Source organism: Myxocyprinus asiaticus, chromosome 39 (assembly GCF_019703515.2).
Source record: "Myxocyprinus asiaticus isolate MX2 ecotype Aquarium Trade chromosome 39, UBuf_Myxa_2, whole genome shotgun sequence".
NCBI lineage: Eukaryota > Metazoa > Chordata > Actinopteri > Cypriniformes > Catostomidae > Myxocyprinus > Myxocyprinus asiaticus.
Window position 1 is genome coordinate 23,499,832 of NC_059382.1, and position 21,829 is coordinate 23,521,660.

Here is a 21,829-nt window from a genome sequence, read left to right on the forward strand (position 1 = left end):
CAACAAGAACATGTCATGGATCACAAACATTATGACCAGACACCTTGTAAAATGTGGTGAAATTTGAGTTTGGACTGATGAGGGAAGGGGTGTGGCTATTGTTATTACCACCACATAATACATTTTGTTAATTACTGTCATTCCCAATGCGTTTTATTTTTACCATACCTCTTAAAGTGATGTGTTATAACTAACAAGTAACCGTAATTTGTGACCGTTGCAGTTGCTAGGTGATGCTCATTAAAAACTAAAAATAATTGGTTGTTTCTGCTTGTTTACCAAAAGTTGTCTTCTATGGACATCAAACTGCTTCTAACTGGCATTAACCAATTGTAATAATCATACCAAGTTGTACACATGTTTGCCTCTTTACAGTGACCTCAAAAAGTATTTAGACACTGGAGACACACGTACAATTTATTAGATAACAAAATTATCATATCAAATGGCATCTGCAAACAAATTATGTTAGACCTTTTCTATCAACTAACTCCATTTTTCAAAGCAGTTTTTGCTCTTTCTTTTAAGGTATGGACATTTGAAATCCATTTCCCTCAAGGTCCAACAGATATAGTTGTTTATCAAATGGACATGTTCCACTAACATTTAAAAAACAGAAAAGGATTTCATAATGCAAATGTGTTCGTCTGAGTTTTTGGATTGTATATTCATTTATTATTTTAATGATTTTTGTAAAGTATTTTGTTTGAAAAGATGATGCTGTCTTTCTTTCAAATGAGTACCCCATGTGACTTTTATATCAGTTAAACTCATGTATGAACATTGCCATATATTATGTTTCTGTATGGGACCACTTGGTTTGATACAGTATCTAATGCAATAACATTCATTCCTTTTTAAGTGTGGCTTAAAGGGATAGTTCACCCAAAAATGAAAATTCTCTCATCATTTACTCACCCTCATGCCATCCCAGGTGTAACTGTATGACTTACTTTCTTCTGCAGAACACAAAGGAAGATTTTTAGAAGAATATCTCAGCTCTGTAGGTCCAAAGCAAGTGCATCGCCGCGGGAAATAGGGGTGCTGAGGGTGCTGCAGCACCCCCTGTCGGCGTTCCAGCCCACCCTGCGAAGTGCTGTCAAAATAGTATATGCATGAAAAATGAATGACAATTCATTAATGTTATTTGAAAACCATCATGTTCTTTGTAAATCTTTTTAACGAAAAATAATGATACATTTTTTAGGGATATTTTTATTTCATTAACGATAACAAAGATGCCCATAAAAAGGTTATGACAATAATTAAATGATTTTAATTGAAACATACATTTTTACAAAAATGTGAGGAGAGAAATTTTATACAGGAAGACATTAACAGTGCACTAACAATGTTTTCAAAAAGAGTAATTAAGAAAGAATGTATTCAATAATTCAGGCATAGTGTTGGGGATTTGCCCGCTTGAGCTGTGTGAACTGAGCTGATCACCGATCGTCTAAAACACGGAAAATGAATAACAGTGCCATCAACAGAGCTGAAATATTCTTCTCAAAATCTTCGTTTGTGTTCTGCAGAAGAAAGAAAATCATACACATCTGGGATGGCATGAGGGTGAGTAAATGATGAGAGAATTTTCATTTTTAGGTGAATTATTCCTGTAAAAATGTCTACATGAGTAATAGCTGTTTTCCACCGCTAGATGTCGCCATCTATCCGCCGCATCAGCTCTCTTCTGCCACTGACACATCGCAACTTTTTCCGGTTGGACTCTGGTGGAGACGTGGCTCTGTTTCTTCCAATATTACGAGTCAAGCTACATGCTACCGTTTGAACTGAGCACAAGTCACCATTCAGACGATTTTATTTTTGAAACAGCTGAACAGACAGGGTCCGTTTTTGAGTCCACGGACGGATCATCTTGTAAAAGGGAACAGAAATGGTATGACTGTATATTGTTTTTAGCAGGACTGAGCTATCTGCTAGCATTATTGCTCACCAGTCATTTAGCCTTAAACTTTCCAAACTCTCGCTCTTCCTAGTGTCACTTTCAGGAAAGTGTCTCTTTCATCTGTCTTTGCTTTTCAGGAGTCATTGAAGTATTATAACATAATAGCTAGAGAGTTGTGATATCTGATTCAACTAGCCAGCTAATTAAAGTACCATCAGGAGTCATTACAGTTAAATTAATGAATGTACTGTCAGTGTTTACACATTGAAAAATTAATCTAATTAATATATTATTCTCTTTTTAATATAGATAGTCTAGGTATTGATTGCATAAAGACTACAGCTAGAAGGGTTTGACATTATAAATTTATATACTCATTATATAATTATAACTCATCAGGCTGTATGTAGCCTGTGTGGTAGCCTATATAAGATACATATGCACAAATTATGACTTAGAATGAAGTTGGCAGCTTTTATTAATGGCATCAAATAAAAATATTACGTGAATGGTCATTTAAGCTTCTCACATTAAGTTGCTGGAATTTTGGCCCATTCCTCCAGACAGAACTGGTGTAACTGAGTCAGGTTTGTAAGCCTCCTTGCTCACACATGATTTTTCAGTTCTGCCCACAAATTTTCTATTGGATTGAGGTCAGGGCTTTGTGATGGCCACTCCAATACCTTGACTTTGTTGTCCTTAAGCCATTTTGCCACAACTTGCAACCAAGCTTTAACTTCCTGGCTGATGTCTTGAGATGTTGCTTCAATATATCCTCATAATTTTCCTTCCTCATGATGCCATCTATTTTGTGAAGTGCACCAGTCCCTCCTCTAACAAAGCACCCCCACAACATGATGCTGCCACCCCCATGCTTCACGGTTGGGATGGTGTTCAATTCAGTTTTTATTTCATTAGACCAGAGGACATTTCTGCAAAAAGTAAGACGTAGATATATATACTTTTACTTTTCCAGGCCTGCAAATCACCGTTTTAAAATTACCAAAAGTTTAAAGTGTTTGATGATTGTGGAAACCAAGTTTCGTATAATAACTGTTTATTGAAACTATGGTACAGTATAGTAAAAACATGGTTACTACAATCACGGTTACTATAGTATAGTATTACATACTATACTATACTATATACTACATACTATACTACTACATACTATATATGTAGTATTAAAAACATGGTTACTACATAGTTACATGTTTATAGTTTTGCATTCCCTCAGAATAAATTTACCATTGTTTTACTAGTGTAATATTGGTTTACTATGAATAGTAACCATGGTTTTACCATAGATTAATGCCAATATTTTAAACACGGTATTTGTAAGTACTCTAAATAAGATTAATTAGTTAAAATAGGGCTGTGAATCAATCGATTATACATTTTTAACTAATTAATCTCACAGTTTTTTGTTATTAATCTCGATTACAAGAAACATGAAATCATCATAAATATTTTTACTTTATACTTTTTCTCAAAGTATAAAAGCAAGAAAATATTTTAAATATTTACGTTAATGTTTTTTTTTTGTTTTTTTTTTTTGAGCAGAGTTAATTAGACACATTTTTACACATTTTACAGGTATTAATCTTTGATACAAGTATATGTATACATGCCATAAAATCAGTGGACATGTCATTACAATTTGCGCGAAATCTTCAGCCATTTTCCAGTGGACTTTTTTTAATAATGGGATCAAATTGCAGATTCAATTCATATAAAACTTTATTGGCAAGAGAAACTTAAGTTTACATTAGACATTACTCATACAGATATAAAATATATTGAATGCTGATGTTTAAAATCTCAAAACTGTTATTTTCTGTGGCCGCAGTTCAGTCTCTTCAAGTATACCTGGCTGCAACTTGCTGAACAGCCATGTCCTTCCAAGCTGCCTTTTCACTGTCTCCGACATTCGTGTCCAACAGTCGTATTGTCATATGTGTTTGTTCCTGGCAGGCATCAGATGCCCTAATCGGAGCCTGTAAGGCTGAGTAGCCTGCCATGAACAACTCAGGAAACCTTTTTCCTATCGCATGAAGTTTCAGGAAGTAAATAAACGGATATTGCATTAATTGCATTACATTTTGTAAAGGTATAGTTCACCAAAAAATGAAAATTCTCTCATCATTTACTCGCCCCCATGCCATCCCAGATGTGTCTGACTTTCTTTCTTCAGCAGAACACAAATGAAGATTTTTAGAAAAATATCTCGGCTCTGTTGGTCCTTACAATGCAAGTGGATGGTGATCAGCCCTTTGTAGCTCCAAAAATCACATAAAGGAAACATAAAAGTAATCCATATGACTCCAGTGTTTAATCCATATTTTTAGAAGCGATATAATAGATATATAAAACCACCATGCAACTTCTCTCTCGTTAATGTGCACTGCACTCATTCAACCGTAAACATTTGATTGTGGAGCTGCCGGTTCTCTGTAACCCTTTCATGACATCATATAAATTAATAGAATGTGAAATTAATGTGATTGAAATGACGAGAAGCGAAATATGAAATGAAACGTACAATCTATATGTGTGTATTTTGTTGCCGTGTCGTTTTTGGGTTGTTGACAACTATACAGTAATTCTGAAGCAAACTCATAAAGATTACAAATTGTAATTGTATGTTGTTTGTGTAGTTTTTAGTATTAATAATTTTTTTATATTGATCTTATTTTTGCAGGTGCTCTTGGCAGCAGCGGTGTGCACTAAGGCAGGAAAAGCCATAGTGTCACGACAGTTCGTAGAGATGACGCGAACACGCGTTGAGGGCCTGCTGGCTGCTTTTCCCAAACTGATGAACACAGGGAAGCAACATACTTTTGTGGAAACAGAAAGTGTACGCTATGTCTACCAGCCCCTGGAGAAACTCTATATGGTTCTCATCACTACAAAAAACAGCAACATTCTGGAGGACTTGGAGACACTAAGGCTTTTCTCCAGAGTGGTAAAGCTTCATTTTTCTTCATAGAAATGTTATATAATACTTTCATTCCCATACGTTATGCAGATGTATTCTGAATAAATGATGGTCTCCATCTGTCCCTGAATATTCAGATCCCCGAGTATTGCCGCGTGCTGGAGGAGGGGGAGATCTCAGAGCACTGTTTTGATCTCATATTTGCATTTGATGAGATTGTAGCGCTGGGCTACAGGGAGAATGTTAACCTTGCGCAGATTCGCACTTTTACTGAGATGGACTCGCATGAAGAAAAAGTCTTCAGGGCAGTCAGAGAGGTGAGCTATTCCCTTTAGTTTGATGAAACATATGATGCAATGTTGCTTTATGCTTTAAAGGAACTGTTCACCCAAAAAATGGAAATTATTTCATTATTTACTCACGCTCATTTCGTTTCAAAGTAACCATGTTTGTCAAGCCCCAAAAAGGACTACCGTATTTTCCGGAAATAAAGTCACATCAGAATGTAAATCGCAGCTGGTCAAAACTGTAGAGAGGAAAAAAAAACACACACAAATCGTATCTCTGTGCAAGTCACACTGACAGCAGTTGTATGCGGCAGGCACTATGACCCAGGAGCAGGCACCCGACTTCCCTTCAGCTGCTCAGTAGCATGTCAACAATCACTCTGTTAAGATTGCCTCAGGTTCTTCACATCATATTATGGTGTTTTTGGGCTTGGTTTCATCAACAGCATCTGCTTTAAATAAGTAAGTAACCTGTGGGGTGTTTCTGATATTTGCAATCCTCTTTGCGCTGCACTAATTACCTGGTTCACTGACTGATTGTTTTTACTACGAGTGTGATGAAACATAATTTTGTGGGCATGTGAGTAGTTGCTTTGGACTATAAGACGCGGGACATTTCAGATGATGAAAAAAAATGTGGCTTATATTACGGAAAATACAATAAACTACAAAAGTAGTCCATATTACTCGTGTACAATATTCCAAGTCTTCTGAAGCCATACGATAGCTTTGTGTGAAGGCCTGACTGAATTTAAGTCATTATTCACTGATGCTATAGTGCATTTATACTGCTTTTTTGTAGCTTGTGTCTTTTTGAGCTTGACAGATGTGGTCACTATGAACTGTCATTGTATTTAACTTAGCTGTGTGACAGTTCTTTAAAATTCTGTAAGTAGTAAATAAGTGAAGAGTGAGTAAATATTTTCATTTTTAAAGTTTGAATCAGGCAAGTGCCAATTTTCTCTCAATATTTCACTTTTTCAGACCCAAGAAAGAGAGGCAAAGGCTGAGATGAAACGGAAGGCCAAAGAGTTACAGAGAGCAAGACAAGATGCTGAACGATCAGGAAAGAAAGCACCAGGCTTTGGAGGTTTTGGAAACTCCGGAATGAGCAGTGTGACATCTGCTTCCATCATCACAGATACAATAGAACCAGAGAAGTCTAAAGTGGCTCCCACTCCAGTCAGGTATGAGCTTTAACTGTAGACCATATCAAACCATCTGAACACATACAGTATGAACATAAGTTAATAACTTTTATGTTTCTTGTAGGCCTAGTGGACCAAGTAAAGCACTTAAGCTGGGTGTTAAAGGGAAAGAGGTGGATAACTTTGTGGACAAACTGAAGTCAGAGGGAGAAAACATTGTCACATCTGGTGCAGGAAGGAAAGCAACAGAGGCATCTAAAGTCCTTCAGCCTCCAGTGAATACAGAGAGGTATCACATGCTGTTTGTATTTTTTAAGTACCTTTCACATCTTACCCCTTTATTACATACATCACGTTGGGTTGCACAGTCTTTGATTAATATTTCCAAATTCCATATGCAAAACTTAATTTGTTATCCTATTGCAATCATATTATTGACTACGTATTACAGACAGTATGGGCTAGTCTATTGTAGAGGTTTTTAAAAATATCAAATTTTACTTTGTTGGGCTGTGATCACTTTATTTTATACGAAAATGGGCATAAATATAAAAATCCCTTTCTTAAAGAAAAAAAGTTCCTTATATGTCTATGTACAGTATATATATATATATATATATATACTGTACATAGACATATAAGGAACTTTTTTTACTACACGGTGGCCTGGAATACTCAATTATGATTGTTCAATGGCACCATCTAACGGTCTGATTGCTCTGTAACAACCGCAGCTCCATGTATATCGCTCATCCAGGTTCTGCGAGCCGTCTCGCCTGCGTCATGTAGCATTCTGCAATTTCTACAAGTAAGCTAATGAAGTAATTTCAATTCAAAACAGTGTTTTATGTGCATTTATTTATTTATTTGGCCAGTATTCTTGTAATAAGATGCATAGTGAGCAGTTAGACGTTCATTAATAACATAATAAACACCAACAAAACTCAGACGCAAGGATTTCAGCTGTTCAGCGATTTATTTCTTTTCACATAATTACACAATTTCAATGCAAGTCAATGTTTCATGTTCATTTATTTGTTTATTTGGCAAGTAGTAATTGGCAAAATAATAAGGAGTCGGACATTTTTGCAAAATAAACACCAACAGAACTCCGACACACACCAGAGGTGGATTTGAGCTGTTCTGCATTTTTTTTTTCTTCTCAGATTACATCATTTCAACGCAAATCAATATTATTATCATCTAATTTGTCACTTGTCATGTAAACAAACAGTTGGCAGTTTATTTTCAGCTAATCACTATTATTAATGGCAATTTGTGACCTTTATTCCCTGTGTTCATCAGTGTACATCTGAGGGTAGAGGAGAAGATCTCTCTCACCTGTGGTCGGGATGGTGGGCTGCAGAACATGGAGGTTCTGGGCATGATCACTCTGACAGTTACAGATGAAAAATATGGCCGCATTTCCATACTCGTCAACAACAATGACAAGAAAGGAGCCCAATTACAGGTGTGTAAAGCACTCTGGATGAATGTCATGGTCTGGAGCTGGCTTTCCCAAACGGGTTCACAAGGGGTATGCATGGGGTTTGTAAAATAATTAAAATAAATAATATAATTTAATAATGCATAGGAAAAAAAAAAGTAATACAATAACAAATAATGAAATAAAAATAATTTTAAAAAGGTTTTAATGTACGAAAATTATAACTGAAATATTGCATGAGTGAGCATGTAAAGATGTTGTAAAACATTTTCAGAGGGTACAGTTTTTATTTTGGTAGATTAGATAAAATGGCCATGTTTAATTTGACATGGATTAGAACAAGGCTGAAAGATTACAACGTGACATGCTCAGGTGACTTGTAATTCTCACAACCAATGTTTTCTGGGGGGTTTTTAACTAGAAATTTGTGGAAAGATGTATTTTCAGTGTTTTGTCAGATGAACGATTGATTTACAGGTTCACAACAGTACATCATATTGAAATGACCATAATTCTATCCATGCTTAAAAGGATGGCTTGCAGACAAAAAAGAAACCAATAAATGTTCAGTAGAACAATAATATTAATTTATTTGTCTTGACTGTGTGGCTTCTTATTTTAGAAGAACAGCATGTTTTTATTTTATTTTATTATTCTTCAGACTCACCCTCATGTCGACAAGAAGCTGTTCACTACAGAGTCCCTGATCGGTCTGAAAAACCAGGAGAAGTCCTTTCCTCTTAACAATGATCTGGGAGTTCTCAAGTGGAGGTTACAGAGCACAGACGAGTCCCTTATTCCTTTAACCAGTGAGCCTTCTCTTTACATAAAAATAAATAAGTTATTAAACACAAGGATTGTGTAGAAAAGACTTTCACAAAAAGATTACTCTTTAAATTTTCTTAAGTTCCACTTTGGATTTTAATTCCATTATTAGAAGATGTCTTTAAGTGTAGAATGTTTCCACAGTTAACTGCTGGCCATCAGAAAGTGGAAGTGGCTGTGATGTCAATATTGAGTATGAGCTTCAGGATGAGGGACTTGAGCTCAGTGATGTTGTCATTACTATTCCTGTGCCGTAAGTGCATATTCATATTCCGTGCAATCATTGTAAACACAAGTTGATTTTTACTATTTATTTTTTTAATATTGTTATAAAAACATACTTTTGATTCTGCAGGTCAGGTGTAGGTGCTCCTGTGATTGGTGATCTGGATGGGCAGTATAACCATGATAGCAGGAAAAACATCCTTGTATGGTCGCTGCCTGTCATAGATGAGAAGAACAGGAGTGGCAGTATGGAGTTCAGTATACCTGGCAAACCCAATGATTTCTTCCCAATCAATGTTTCTTTTGTCTCCAAACGCAACTTTTGTGACATTCAGGTAAGCTGCGCAATAGTGTCACTGTTTCATAAGATAAACCAGCAATAAAACAAATATCATACAATATTATACAGATAATATATTATACAGGATTATCACGGTCATGGAAATTCTGGAAATGTCAGGGAATTTTAAGATTGTGTTTTCCAGGCCAATGGAGTATTGCTCTTGTCTAAAATAAAACATGCTCGCAAGCCATAGTGATGTCCGATTAATTAGTGAATCATTCTTTTAAGTCAGTTCTTTTCAATGAATTCGTCGAAACGCACAAGTCTGTCTAAATCAGGGTTCCTGCAGATCCTAAAAAGTCATAAAATATCTTAAATTCAGTTTTCCAAAATGTAAGGTCATAAAAAGTCTTAAATGATACAACAAAAGTCTTAATTATTATTTAAAGAGGTCTTAAATTTGGGTGCGGAAAGACAGGAATCTTGATATGACCAAATGTGATAAAAGATTATGATCTGCTTAAATAAATGCATGCTCTACATCCTTCAGAGTGAAAACGTGGCACTGTTGTATTTTCTCCAAACACGCAGCGGCTTCTGAGTGTTTCCTGCTGTTGCAGAAAAGTTTGCAATCATTAGGCCATATCAGGCATTTATGACAACCAAGTGGCACGCTCCTTCCCACCATAGTGCTAGGGTCGTCTCCTTGGGCAAGTGAGAACAACCCTCAAGCCTCAATCACTCTGTAAAGACCTGGAGTAAAATAGATCCTTATTATCCCATTTCCGTTATAAGAAATAAGGAAAAGGACGACTCGTTTGCCGTGAGTTGCGACCCGTGTCTGTGGAGGAAGAGATCCTGGTCCCTGAGAAATGTGGTTTGCTGCGGCTTCCACTATTTCAACACAGTACTTTGGCTCCTACTTCACCTAGGCGGGAGGTTGGAATGGCTGGATCCAATCAATCGGCTGGTAAAGACATGCCCTGGGAATACTCTGTGATAGCTGAACATCAAATTTCTCTCAGATTCCCAGTAGGCGTTGGCTCAGGGTCAATCAAGTAAATTGAGCAACTTGTTGCTCATTTTGCTTGAGTATATCATCCCTGTATCCCTGATGCATAATCTGCTGGAGATCCGCGGTGCTGTGCATCCCTTAATTTTGGGCTCCAATGTGGGTGGGGAGCAGAGATGACGAAACTAAAAACCCAAAACATGGCTACAAAACACACCTCAAAAAACATTTCTTGGACCTTGATACCGACAATACCTCAGAAAATAGAAGACGTGCTCTTGTGCCGAGTAATGATGACTGGCCAAAATTCATCATCAATGAAGCTGCTGCTCCAGATTCTCCAATTATCAAGCTTTCCCCTTTCGCTATAAAAAAGGTATTGCAGGAATAGCGTGAACAGTAAAGGAAGTGAAAAAAAACTATGATCTGGACAGATTCTTGTGGAATGCAGTAAATGCTGAAAATCTACTACATGCCAGCATGTTAGCTGGAGTTCAAATAAAGACATCACCTCATCCAACTTTGAACTACAGTAAAGGAGTAATCCGAACTAGAGAGTTGGATGATGTGGATGAAGAAGAAATAACGCATGAGCTCAAGACCCAAGGAGTAAGGAAAGTCAAAAGAATAATAATCAAGAGAGAAGAGCAAACGATTAAAACTGGTACGTATATCCTCACCTTTAATAAACCGCTAATCCCAGATAAACTTGAATTGGATACTTAAGTGTTCCAGTGGTCTTATTTGTTCCCAACCCTCTGCGGTGTTTCAACTGTCAAAAGTACGACCATGGATCTAATGGCTGCAACAACAAATATACCTTTTGTAACTGTGGGGAGGTAGGCCATGACAAAGGGAGCTGTGAAAAACCATCAAAATGTTGTAATTGCTCAGGTTACCATTCAGCTGCATAAAAAAAGTGTCCTATGTGGATCAAAGAAAAGGAAATACAGAAGATCAGGTGTACTAAGAGAATCGGTTACCTCGAAGCAAATAAAATGGTGGATGTCGTCCCTGTTTTTACGCTGAATAAAACCTTTGCCTCTGTTGCAAAAAAAGCTGTGAGAACAATAGACTGCCAGACAGATATCACCTGGATGCATAAAGACAAACCCCAAACCGTTAACCATAGTAATATTCCCCCAAAGATGAAGAACACAGGAACCCAGAGGGAAACTCTTCTAAATGACATTCACTCCAGTCAGAGCTCAGTAACAGGAAACCAAAAGGCAAATAAAAACCACGGTAAGGCAAGTTCTTCACAATCAAATGTATCCCAAGATGAAGCATCAAAGACAAAACAAACAAACTTGTGGAAATGAAAGAGAATGAATACCATAGTAGAAGTCCATCCCCTAAAGGCAGAACCAAGAAAACTGTCCCTATTTTCCCTAATAGGTAATGGAAAATTCTATCGTCCAACGGAACTGTCGTGGTATCAGGGCAAATTTTACGGAGCTGCAGCGTCTAACTGCAATTATTAACCCTCTAGCCATATGTCTTCAAGAAACACAATTACTACCAGACGGTACTCTCTCTTTTAAAAATTTTACAAGTTTTAACACTTTCGGTCCCAGTGACAAGCGGGCTTCTGGTGGTACAACCATTTTAATAAGAAAAGATGTTATCCATAGTCATATAAATATTAATAGCAACCTACAGGCAACAGCAGTACGCCTGACTTTGCAGAAAACCATTACAGTCGTCTCTATCTACATTCCTTCAAATTTTAACTTGACACACATGGACCTAGATCACCTTATCGCTCAGCTCCCATCTCCTTTTATTCTCATGGGAGATTTTAAAAGTCATAACACTTTGTGGGGCAGTAATCACTGTAACACAAAAGGAAAGAATATTGAAGATTTTATAGATAACCACACCTTATGTCTTTTAAATAATGGATTGAATACCTATTTACATCCAGGACATGGAACGTACTCTGCAATCGACCTAACAATTTCGAATAACAATTCTGAATTATTTTTAGACCTATCATGGAAAGTTTGGCATGACCTCTGTGGAAGTGACCATTTCCCAATCATTGTAACCATCAAAGGCAGAGAGGAAGAAACAAATGTACAAAGATGGCAAATTAAAAAAGCAAATTGGCATCAATTTCAAACCCTCTGTCATGAGAAACTGACATGGTTTCCAGAAGACAGCCCAGATGCTATGCAGAATTTCACTGAAATGATCATATCTATAGCTAATGATACAGTCCCAAGAACATCTTTAAATATAAAACAGACACCTTCCATGGTTTGATGATACATGTAAGGAAGCTATAAAAGAGAGGAAAAACTTGCTCAACAAGAAAAGATTAACTTCGGCTCCAGTAACACAGAGCCATACAACCAACCTTTTTCTATGGAAGAACTACAGCAAGCCATTAAAAAATCCCACGACACAGCTGTTGGACTGGATAAAATTCACTATCAATTTTTAAAGAATCTACCCCACCTTTCCCTGAAAATGCTCCTTAGAATTTTCTTTTCTTAGAACTCCATCTGGATATCGGGAAAAATCCCATCTGCCTGGCATGAAGCAGAAATAATACCTATTCCAAAGCCAGGAAAAGATCATAACGACCCCATAAACTACCGCCCTATAGCTTTAACCAGTTGTTTATGCAAAACAATGGAGAGGATGGTCAATGATCACCTGGTCTGGATACTGGAATCTAAACACCACATAAGTAACGGCCAATGTGGTTTCAGGAAAGGTCGAAGCACTACAGATCACCATATTTGTCTTGAAAGCTATATTCGTGACGCCTTTACCAGAAAAGAACACGTTGTAGCTGTCTTCTTTGATTTGGAGAAAGCCTATGACACAACATAGAAACATGGAATTTTAAAGGATCTGTACCAAATATATTTTAGAGGTCGACTGCCAATCTTCATTGAAAGTTTTTTATCGAACAGACTTTTTAGAGTTAAAATAGCAAACACCTTGTCTAACCTACGTAAACAAGGACTTAGAGTACCTCAAGGAAGTATCCTATCAGTAACCCTCTTCAGTATTAAAATAAATAGCATTGCAAAAGTCATTGGTTCTGATGTCCTCTGTAGTTTATATGTAGATGATATCTGCATTTGCTAGAAGAGCAAGTACATGAATACTATCAAGCGAAAAATCCAATTGAAGATAAACAAAATGCACTCCTGGTCAACACAGAACAGTTTCAAGTTCTCATAAACAAAAACCATCTGTATGCATTTCTGTCGGCTTCGTTCGCTACACAATGAACCAAAGCTGTTTATGGATGGAGTCCCCATTAAAGTTGTTAAAGAGAACAGGTTTCTTGGAAACACTTTTGACAACAAACTGTCTTTTATTCCTCGCATTAAATCACTAAAAAATAAATGTTTTAAAGCTATGAATGTTTTAAAGGTTTTATCCAAAACCAAATGGGGAGCAGACAGCTCAACTCTCATGAACTTGTACAGAACCATGGTATGCTCAAAGCTGGACTATGGAAGTATCATTTATGGATCAGCTAGGAAGTCATACATATGACTTTTGGACACTACACCATCAAGGTATACGACTAGCTTTGGGAGCCTACAGGACATCACCAATCCAAAGTCTCTATGCAGAAGCCATTGAACCTTCCTTGGAAATCAGATGCCTAAAGTTGGCCTTACAATATGCAACCAAACTTAAAACAAATAAAGAAAACCCAGCCTATTCAGCAGTTTTCCCACTTCAGCATTCAACAATATATGAAAAAAAAAAAAAAAGTTTCATTCGTCCATTTGGCCTATGTATAAAAACCCATCTGGAGAATCTGAAAGTGGATCTAAACAGTTTGGAACAGACACATTTCTGCAAAATTCCTCCATGGGATCTCAAAAAGCCTAAAATCCATCTGGATTTAACAAGGAACCAAAAATCCAAGACGCATCCGAATGATTTCCATCAACAATTTCTGGACATAAGAGCAGTATACCCACAACATATCCCAATATACACAGATGGATCTAAATCTGGAAATAAAGTGGCAGCAGCTTTTGCAACAAACCAACTGTGTCAGGGTATCCGCATCCCTGACCAAAGTTCAGTTTTCACTGCAGAGGCAAACGCTCTACTACTGGCACTGAAGTTTGAGACTGCTCCACAAAAACCTTTTTTAATAAAAACTGATTCAAAATCATGTCTTGAAGCATTGGAAGCTACTAAAACTGATCACCCAACAATTGTGAAGATTTTAATCAAACTGCCATCTCTTGAAGCAAAGAGTTTTAATATTATTTTCTGCTGGGTACCTGGACACTCAGGAATCTCTGGTAATGAACAAGCAGACAGAACTGCCGGAGAAGCACTGTCTACTGAACTAGTAAAATGTCCTGTACCTTCCACAGATCTGAAACCAACTCTGAATGTATATATCAAAACCAAATGGCAGTCGGAGTGGGATCAATGTTTAAACAACAAATTACGGGAAATAAATCTTGTTGTTGGAACAAGATATATGTTCCCTTTTAATAATCGCTGGGATCAAGTCATTTATACACGATGCCGGATAGGACATACAAGACTCACACACCAATTTTTACTATCAGGAGAAAATTCACCAAAGTGCTCATCTTGTCAGAACCCACTATCCATTAAACATATTTTACTGGACTGTCATACCTCTACACATCTGAGGAACCTGTATTATTCAGTTGATACATTTGAAAAGGTTTTTAATCAAGTGAATCCAAGTTTAGTTTTAAGTTTTTTAGGAAAAATGAATCTTAAACACCTTATTTAACTCTTATTTTTAAATAACTAAACCTGGCTCCCGCCATGAATATAGCCATAGAAGCTGGCATGGCTTAAAAAAATGAAAGAAACAAACAATTACTAATGATCAACTGATGATGATGATATTGTGTTGATGAAATATGACAATGTTTACTTTTAATTGTTTACACTGTAAAATGTTGTAGATTATTGTAGGAGTGCACATTTTATTTCCCTTATCTGTTTGAATGAGCAGCTGGAAGCAATGAAGCTCAAACATTTCAAAATAAGAGACACGTCCAGCTGCACCTCACACGGCAGTGACTCTGACCTTGCCCCGCTGCCCACTGCTCATCGCCCCATCGGAGGGCACTTCTCTCTAACACTTTTCCTCTGCTCCTCCTGTCTGTCTGTCTGTCTGTCTGTCTGTCTAACTGTCTGTCTATCTGTCTGTCTGTCTCAGGGTTCAGCTTTAAAGTTAAAATTTCCACACTATGAATCAAATCTTTTTCTTTTTCTTAAACTTGCATATATCCTGCCCTGTTTTACTGATAAGCAATGTTAAGGCCATGTTGAATGTGTGCCCCTGTCTGTTTAAGTAAGAGTCTGTGATACATAATTTATTTTGAGATTGTGTGGTTTTGTTTTGGTATGGGGATACGGTAGTAACTTTATTTGTTCAGTTCTTGAAAAAAGGTCTTAAAAAGTCTTAAATGTAAATTGGTCTGAATCAAAAGGATTTTTACAAATCTGTATTCAGCGATCACAAAGGCATGGAAAGGTCATGGAAATTCAACCATGAATAGAAAATACTAAAAGTGAGACAGAACGTGGCTTTATATCTGTTGTTCTGTTTCTGCAGGTTGGCAAGGTGACGCATGTGGAAGGAGGCAGTCCAGTAAAATTCTCCACTGAGACGTCATTTGTTGTGGACAAGTATGAGATCCTGTAAATGTTTCCAGGAGGAAGATGTTTGTGTTTAACTGCCAGCCAGCTTAATGGTTCAGAAACCGTGCTGGACATTAACAGCACTTTCAAAAACATCCTCTGAAGTAGGCTGCAGTATTTCTGTTTATCTGAGAAAGGAAAATAATCTGCCTTTATATAAACTGGACTCTGCTGCTCAATACTACGCTGCACCTACCAGTAAAGACACAGGAGTGTGAAATACAGCCCTGCACATGAAGACATCAAGGGAAGATCAGTATCATATCTTATTGCAGATATAAAAGGAGACTGAACCCATAAGAACTCTTTTAACTCTAGAAATAAATAAAAAGCAAGAAATGGATACTTGCACAGTTTGTTGCATGGATAAACCGTTTTAAATTTGTGAACTAATTGAGATCTGAACACATCTGATCATCACAGAATAGATGCTGGTTCTCTGTAATGGAAACTTAAACAGACCCAACATTGTAGTACCAAATGAGTGCGTGCGTGCGTGCGTGTGAGATAACTAAATCAGTTGTGTTTGTGCAATACCCTTGTGCTGTGCTACATAAGAACTGACACTGCTTTAATGTGCAGTCCAAATTCAGAGACAGTAATTCCCATTATTAAAATGTTCTGCACTTCAGCTATTATTTCTTCATAAGAGTCATTGTCAACTTTAACACTGAGCACATGGTATTTTTTTTCCCTTTTGTTTTCTCTTCAGTTATATTTATGTAATCATTTGTTTGAAGATATATAAACGGATCATTTTTCAGTTTTGTAAGTAATGTTACAAAATAATGTTTAAATGTTTCATTGCAATCTGTTCCTTTCCTCACCCGCATTGTTTGGATAAATTGGAAAATATATTCTCTCTGGTTTCAGGGATGTGAAGAACTGATTTATTTTTTGTATTTCCATAAAGTAAAATACATTTATCAACGCAAACTAAAAGATAATTAAATTAATAAAGATGGAATGCCAAGAGGAGAGTTACAACATTCCACTCATTTCATCTCATGCTGTAAGATACTTATGAATACCTTTAATCAATAAAATTGTAGAATTTGAATAAAAATGCATTTTGTGCACTCTTCCTGTCTTTTTAATATGAAGGGTTTGTGCAGAAATGTAAGTCCTTTTTACTCTAAATCTTCACTTTTACATCTGAAAGTCACATGTGGTGCATGTTTAGTTTCACTTTCACATTTGAAAGTGAAAGAGTAAGTGGAGATTTAGAGTAAAAAAGGACTTCAGTATTGTTCTGTTTTTCACCCACACATATTATATTGCTTCTGAAGATATGGATTTAACATGGAGTCACATGGATTACTTTTATGTTTCCTTTGTGATTTTTGGAGCTACAAAGGTCTGATCACCATTCACTTGTATGGTATGTATATACAGAGCTGAGATATTTTTCTACAAATCTTGGTTTGCATTGTGCTGAAGAAAAAGATTTGTACACATCTGGGATTGCATGAGGGTGAGTAAATGATAAGGGATTTTAATTTTTGGGTGAACTATTATACCTTTTACATGTACGTCTGTTTTCATTTTTGTGACAGCCAAAGAGTGTGCGCCCAATAACGTTTCATGTAAGGATGAAACATGGTGTTGCGTGTATGATATGCATGTGACAATGAAACATCTACATTATTTTTAATACGTTGAGCAAAAAAAAAAAAAAAAAAAGTGTTTAAGTAGCTTAAAAATAAAGTAATAAGTAATTTGATTACTTTTTTAACCCTCCTATGGTATTAAAAAAATGGCATCTCCCTTTAGTATTTGTGGTCATTTCAGGCCAGAAGGGTTAGATGTGAAACCTTTTTTTTTTTTTTTTTTTTTTATCATAATAATTATACCTTTTTTCTCCCTGAAATAAGAACAATAAAATTATGCATTTCTTTTGGGATTTTATGCTATTATGATCTTATTTACATGTAAATTTCAAAATTGTATCATTAATTTGCATAAACAAATAAGCAACTTTTAAAGTGAATTACATTTTTTAATTAAAATTCAGAACCTACTCTTCTATTAGTTGAAACATGAAAATATGAGAATGTGACATAAATTGGAGGCAGATTGCTGCCATCTGGTGAACAAAGTATAAATAACATGACTGATGTGCAGTCACTGCTGTAGTTTTTTGTAACCTAATTTTATATTTTATCACAAGATATGCATTTGGATATATATTTAGACATTTTCAAACTATTATTTGTCAGATTTTAGCATTTCAAATTTGATTTGAAGTGCCAGTTTTTGCAGTTAATGTCATTATGTTTGCAGTCAAACCTGACCATGGTGTTACAAAGAGAATAAGCATTTTTCTATCAATAATTTATTTCAAACATAAAATGTAATAACTCAAAGTAAATGCATAATAATGTCAAGAAAATGAACATCAAGAAACAGAATTGAACTGCAAAATTCTGAAAATTCATTTAGAGTATCAAACAGAAGTTGTTAATTTATTTATTTTTTTTTTTTTTTTTGAGTGTGTGTGTGTGTGTGTGTGTCAGATAGCTGTCATCAACAGATGATTTGGAATGCCAACAATGACCAAAATATGGCTATAGAGCTCCACTTATTGATGCCCTGATTCTCTCTCGCTCTCTGCGTGTGTTATCGTCTTACCCCTTCATTTCTGAGTGTGAGTATTTAGCAAAAGAACTCTGTGTTAGAGTCTCACCGGTTAATTTGTTTGTGTAAGTGTGTTTGTGTGTGAGTGGGTGTGTATGTTTTGCACTGAGGATGTTTTAGGGTCTCACCCTGTAATTTCTGTCTTTTTTTCTGCATTGTGTCTGATTTATTTATTGTATTTGACAGATAAAAAAAAAATTGCTCTGTTTTTTGGTCTTTCCAAAGGTGTTGCTTTTTATTTTATGACCACTTAGACCTATCGAATCAAGCCACATTTTTTTTATGTTTAGATGGCAAATGGAGGAAAAGTCACCAAGTCTTGTACTGCTTAGAAAAAAAATTATTAAACGAGGAAAATGTATTTTGGTCAAAAATGACTGAATACCATAGGAGGGTTAAGTAATAAGTAAAGCAATTTGATTACAATTTTAGAGAAGCAGTTTGTAGTGGATTACTTTTCTGAGTAACTTACCCAAAAGTGCATGCAAATACAGGACGCTTGAGCATTCGGACACTTCAATAAGGATCCGAGCCATTTTCAGGGACCAGAATATAACAGAGAATCTGCAGTGCATGGGCTCTTTTCATTTGAGCCAGTAACCAACCACCTGTAGCAACATGCTAAAAAAACATCCAGAACAACCACCTTTTGGAACTGTGGCAGCAGACTTGGCATAGGTGAACGTCACTCACTTTTTCATCTTTTTCTTCAGTTGACATAGTATTGTTGCAAGAATGATAAGAATTATTTTTAATGATAAATTGAAGGCCCCGCCCTTGATCAGTGGACTGGTAGTTTGTTTTGAGTTGATACAAGCATGTTGGTAATCCCAGAGACAAGGCAATGGCATTTAGAGTTGATAATGCATTAGGAATGGTTGAATAGAGGACATTCCTGTCAAAGAACTCCCACAGGAAATGATGGGCACCTTGTTAGGGGACCTTCTTTTCTGTCCATCTTGTCTGTCTGTCTGTCTGTCTTTCTTTCTTTCTTGAAAAATAGACTACAGTTGCCTATTTTACTGGAGTGATTCACTCACAATTACCTCTTCCTCACAACAATACAACACTCTGTCCTATTTTCCTCCCATCACATCTCAAGGTGCAAAACCAATATGAAAGTAAATGAAGTTATAGAGATTTAATATCAAATTGCATCAAAACTCTTTGTAAATTCACTCACTGAACTCAATGCAAATCTGCAGTATTGAAATAGATCTTTCCCCACACTCGACTGAACCCTCCTATTGTCTTAAGAAACTGCACCCTCTTTGAATGAAAACCATTAAAAATGCATAAATTCTTGAATAGTGTACAATGACACCCCTTAATGAAAATCTGTTTTATTGTGGTCCCAAAGTGTATAATGATAGGGGAAGAAAATAAAAATATTGAATATTAATGGAGTAACATAATTTTTAAAGATTATATATATATATATATATATATATATATATATATATATATATATATATATATATATATATATATATATTACAAAAGGGTTAAAAACTTATGTCTCAGTTTACGCTTATTTCAATTCCTTTTGGCATTTTATAATATCTCAACTATATTACAACAATTTCTGATTTATTGTACTTGTAGAAAATCAACAGTGTACATTTTAGAGTTTTAGTACATGCCAATTTAGTTCATGCTAATGAATATTATGAGCTAGGGGCTAAATTTGAGAAAAACTATTTAAAAGCTGTATAACATCCAGAAAGTCAGATATTTAAAGGTTCTTCACAACTGGTTCTCCCCAAACTGCTCAAAATTGACCAATTAAAGACAATGGAATGAACAATTTGTTTTTCAAGTCTTTATTTATTATTATTATTATTATTATTATTATTATTATTATATGGTCTTAACAAGTGACAACAATTGGTTCCAGTACCAAAAAAAAACCTATGCATTATTTGTAACATATTTTTTAACTGTCCCGGGTCACAAATTACCTTAAGACTACAGGAGGGTTAAAGTGTTCTCAGTCTTTTTTTTTTTTTTTTTTTTTTTTTTTTTTTTGTTGTTTATGTCATCTTGGAATTACACTGACATCTAGAGGCCTGGATGCAGCATAATTCAAACACAATAGTTTTCAGTGACCGGTGCCATTGTAGAAATTCACTATTCACAGTCAGCCTTGATTAATTTAATCCATGAGTGAAAGTGTCCAATAACAGGGTGATTACTGAGATTAGGCAAACAGTATTTGGCTGGTCATGTGATCCTAACATGGCAGCCCCCATGAGGGGACCCTCTCCATGTAAAATAAAACAGCTTTTATAAGGTTACTGATATGACTGGAGTTTTCATCTCATGTGAGTGCACATGGTTTATACATACAGTATGTCTCAAAAATACTATTATTTTCTTTAGAGGGTAAGACTTTTTAATGAGGAATCTTACAAATGCAACATATATTTTTTGCCTCTGACAAACACATTTTTAGTTTGATGTTTGATGATGCTGTGGGGGTACATATACATAAAAAATTAAAAATTAAAAAAAGATTAGGAAACACTGTTTTACTAAGGTAAATGTTACATCAAAATCCATGCCACTGACCACAGCTAAGGGCAATATAATATGTGACCTACATCTACAGTATGAGGGATGATCTGTATGTGAAACACAATCTGTCTGGTTGAATCTGAAAGCTCATTTGAATGCTGTTTCTAATCCACGAGGAAAGTTTTAAGGCAGGGCTGAGAAAACAGATTTTACAGCTGATTTGTGAACTTGATGAAAGGACTGAAGGGTGTAGGCTGTACAAATGGGGACTGTATCTCTGCTGACCCATTTTCTTCAATGATTGCTTGAACTGGAGAAATTATGAGGTGAAGTCTGGGGGGAGTTTGCGGAGGAGTGATGCGTGGCCAGTGATTGTGATGGAGGGAGAAGTAAGGTTTCTTGTACACAGCACCATGAGATCATCTGATTTGAATGGACAGCAGTTCTCACACTGTCACTGCAGTAGGTAACCATATGGCTCTCTTGAGAAAAGAGGTATATCCTTATTTGTGGTTGAGGGAAAAGAGGAAGGGGTGTTAATGACCACTCTCCCAGTCATAAAAGTGGGCAGGTCTTTCTTACGGATGAATGAACAAACAGATAAGTACTGAGCCAGGCTTTGTTAAAGGGTCACATGAAAGAGTGAGAGAGGGCAGGGAGTGTAGTATGGGCTACAAACTTACATGGTCACAAAGGATTTTGGTGTTTGTATGAGGTTCTTCTAAAACATCATTTTAATTATTTACGAAGGATTAAGAGGTTTTGAAGTTATTGATTTGTGAGTTTGCTGGTAGTCAGTGAAGTGTAAGGCCTGGTGTCTCAGTGTATGAAGAAGGCCATTCATCCAGGTTGGCTAATAAGGAATACAATATGTGCTAAACTTTCTGGATCCCAGAAGACAGAAAGCATTTGTCCACCA

General features: G+C 36.1%; 1 protein-coding gene across 1 annotated transcript; it reads left to right on the top strand.

Annotated features, from left to right (window-relative positions):
- Positions 1-1,707: 1,707 nt before the first annotated feature.
- On the top strand, positions 1,708-16,350 carry arcn1b (archain 1b). Its single transcript, XM_051679616.1, has 10 exons — positions 1,708-1,900; positions 4,611-4,874; positions 4,985-5,164; positions 6,119-6,321; positions 6,407-6,571; positions 7,588-7,753; positions 8,391-8,538; positions 8,699-8,807; positions 8,910-9,114; positions 15,671-16,350. The coding sequence occupies exons 1-10, from the start codon at positions 1,898-1,900 to the stop codon at positions 15,758-15,760; spliced, it is 1,533 nt and encodes a 510-aa protein (XP_051535576.1). The 5' UTR covers positions 1,708-1,897; the 3' UTR covers positions 15,761-16,350.
- Positions 16,351-21,829: the final 5,479 nt, after the last annotated feature.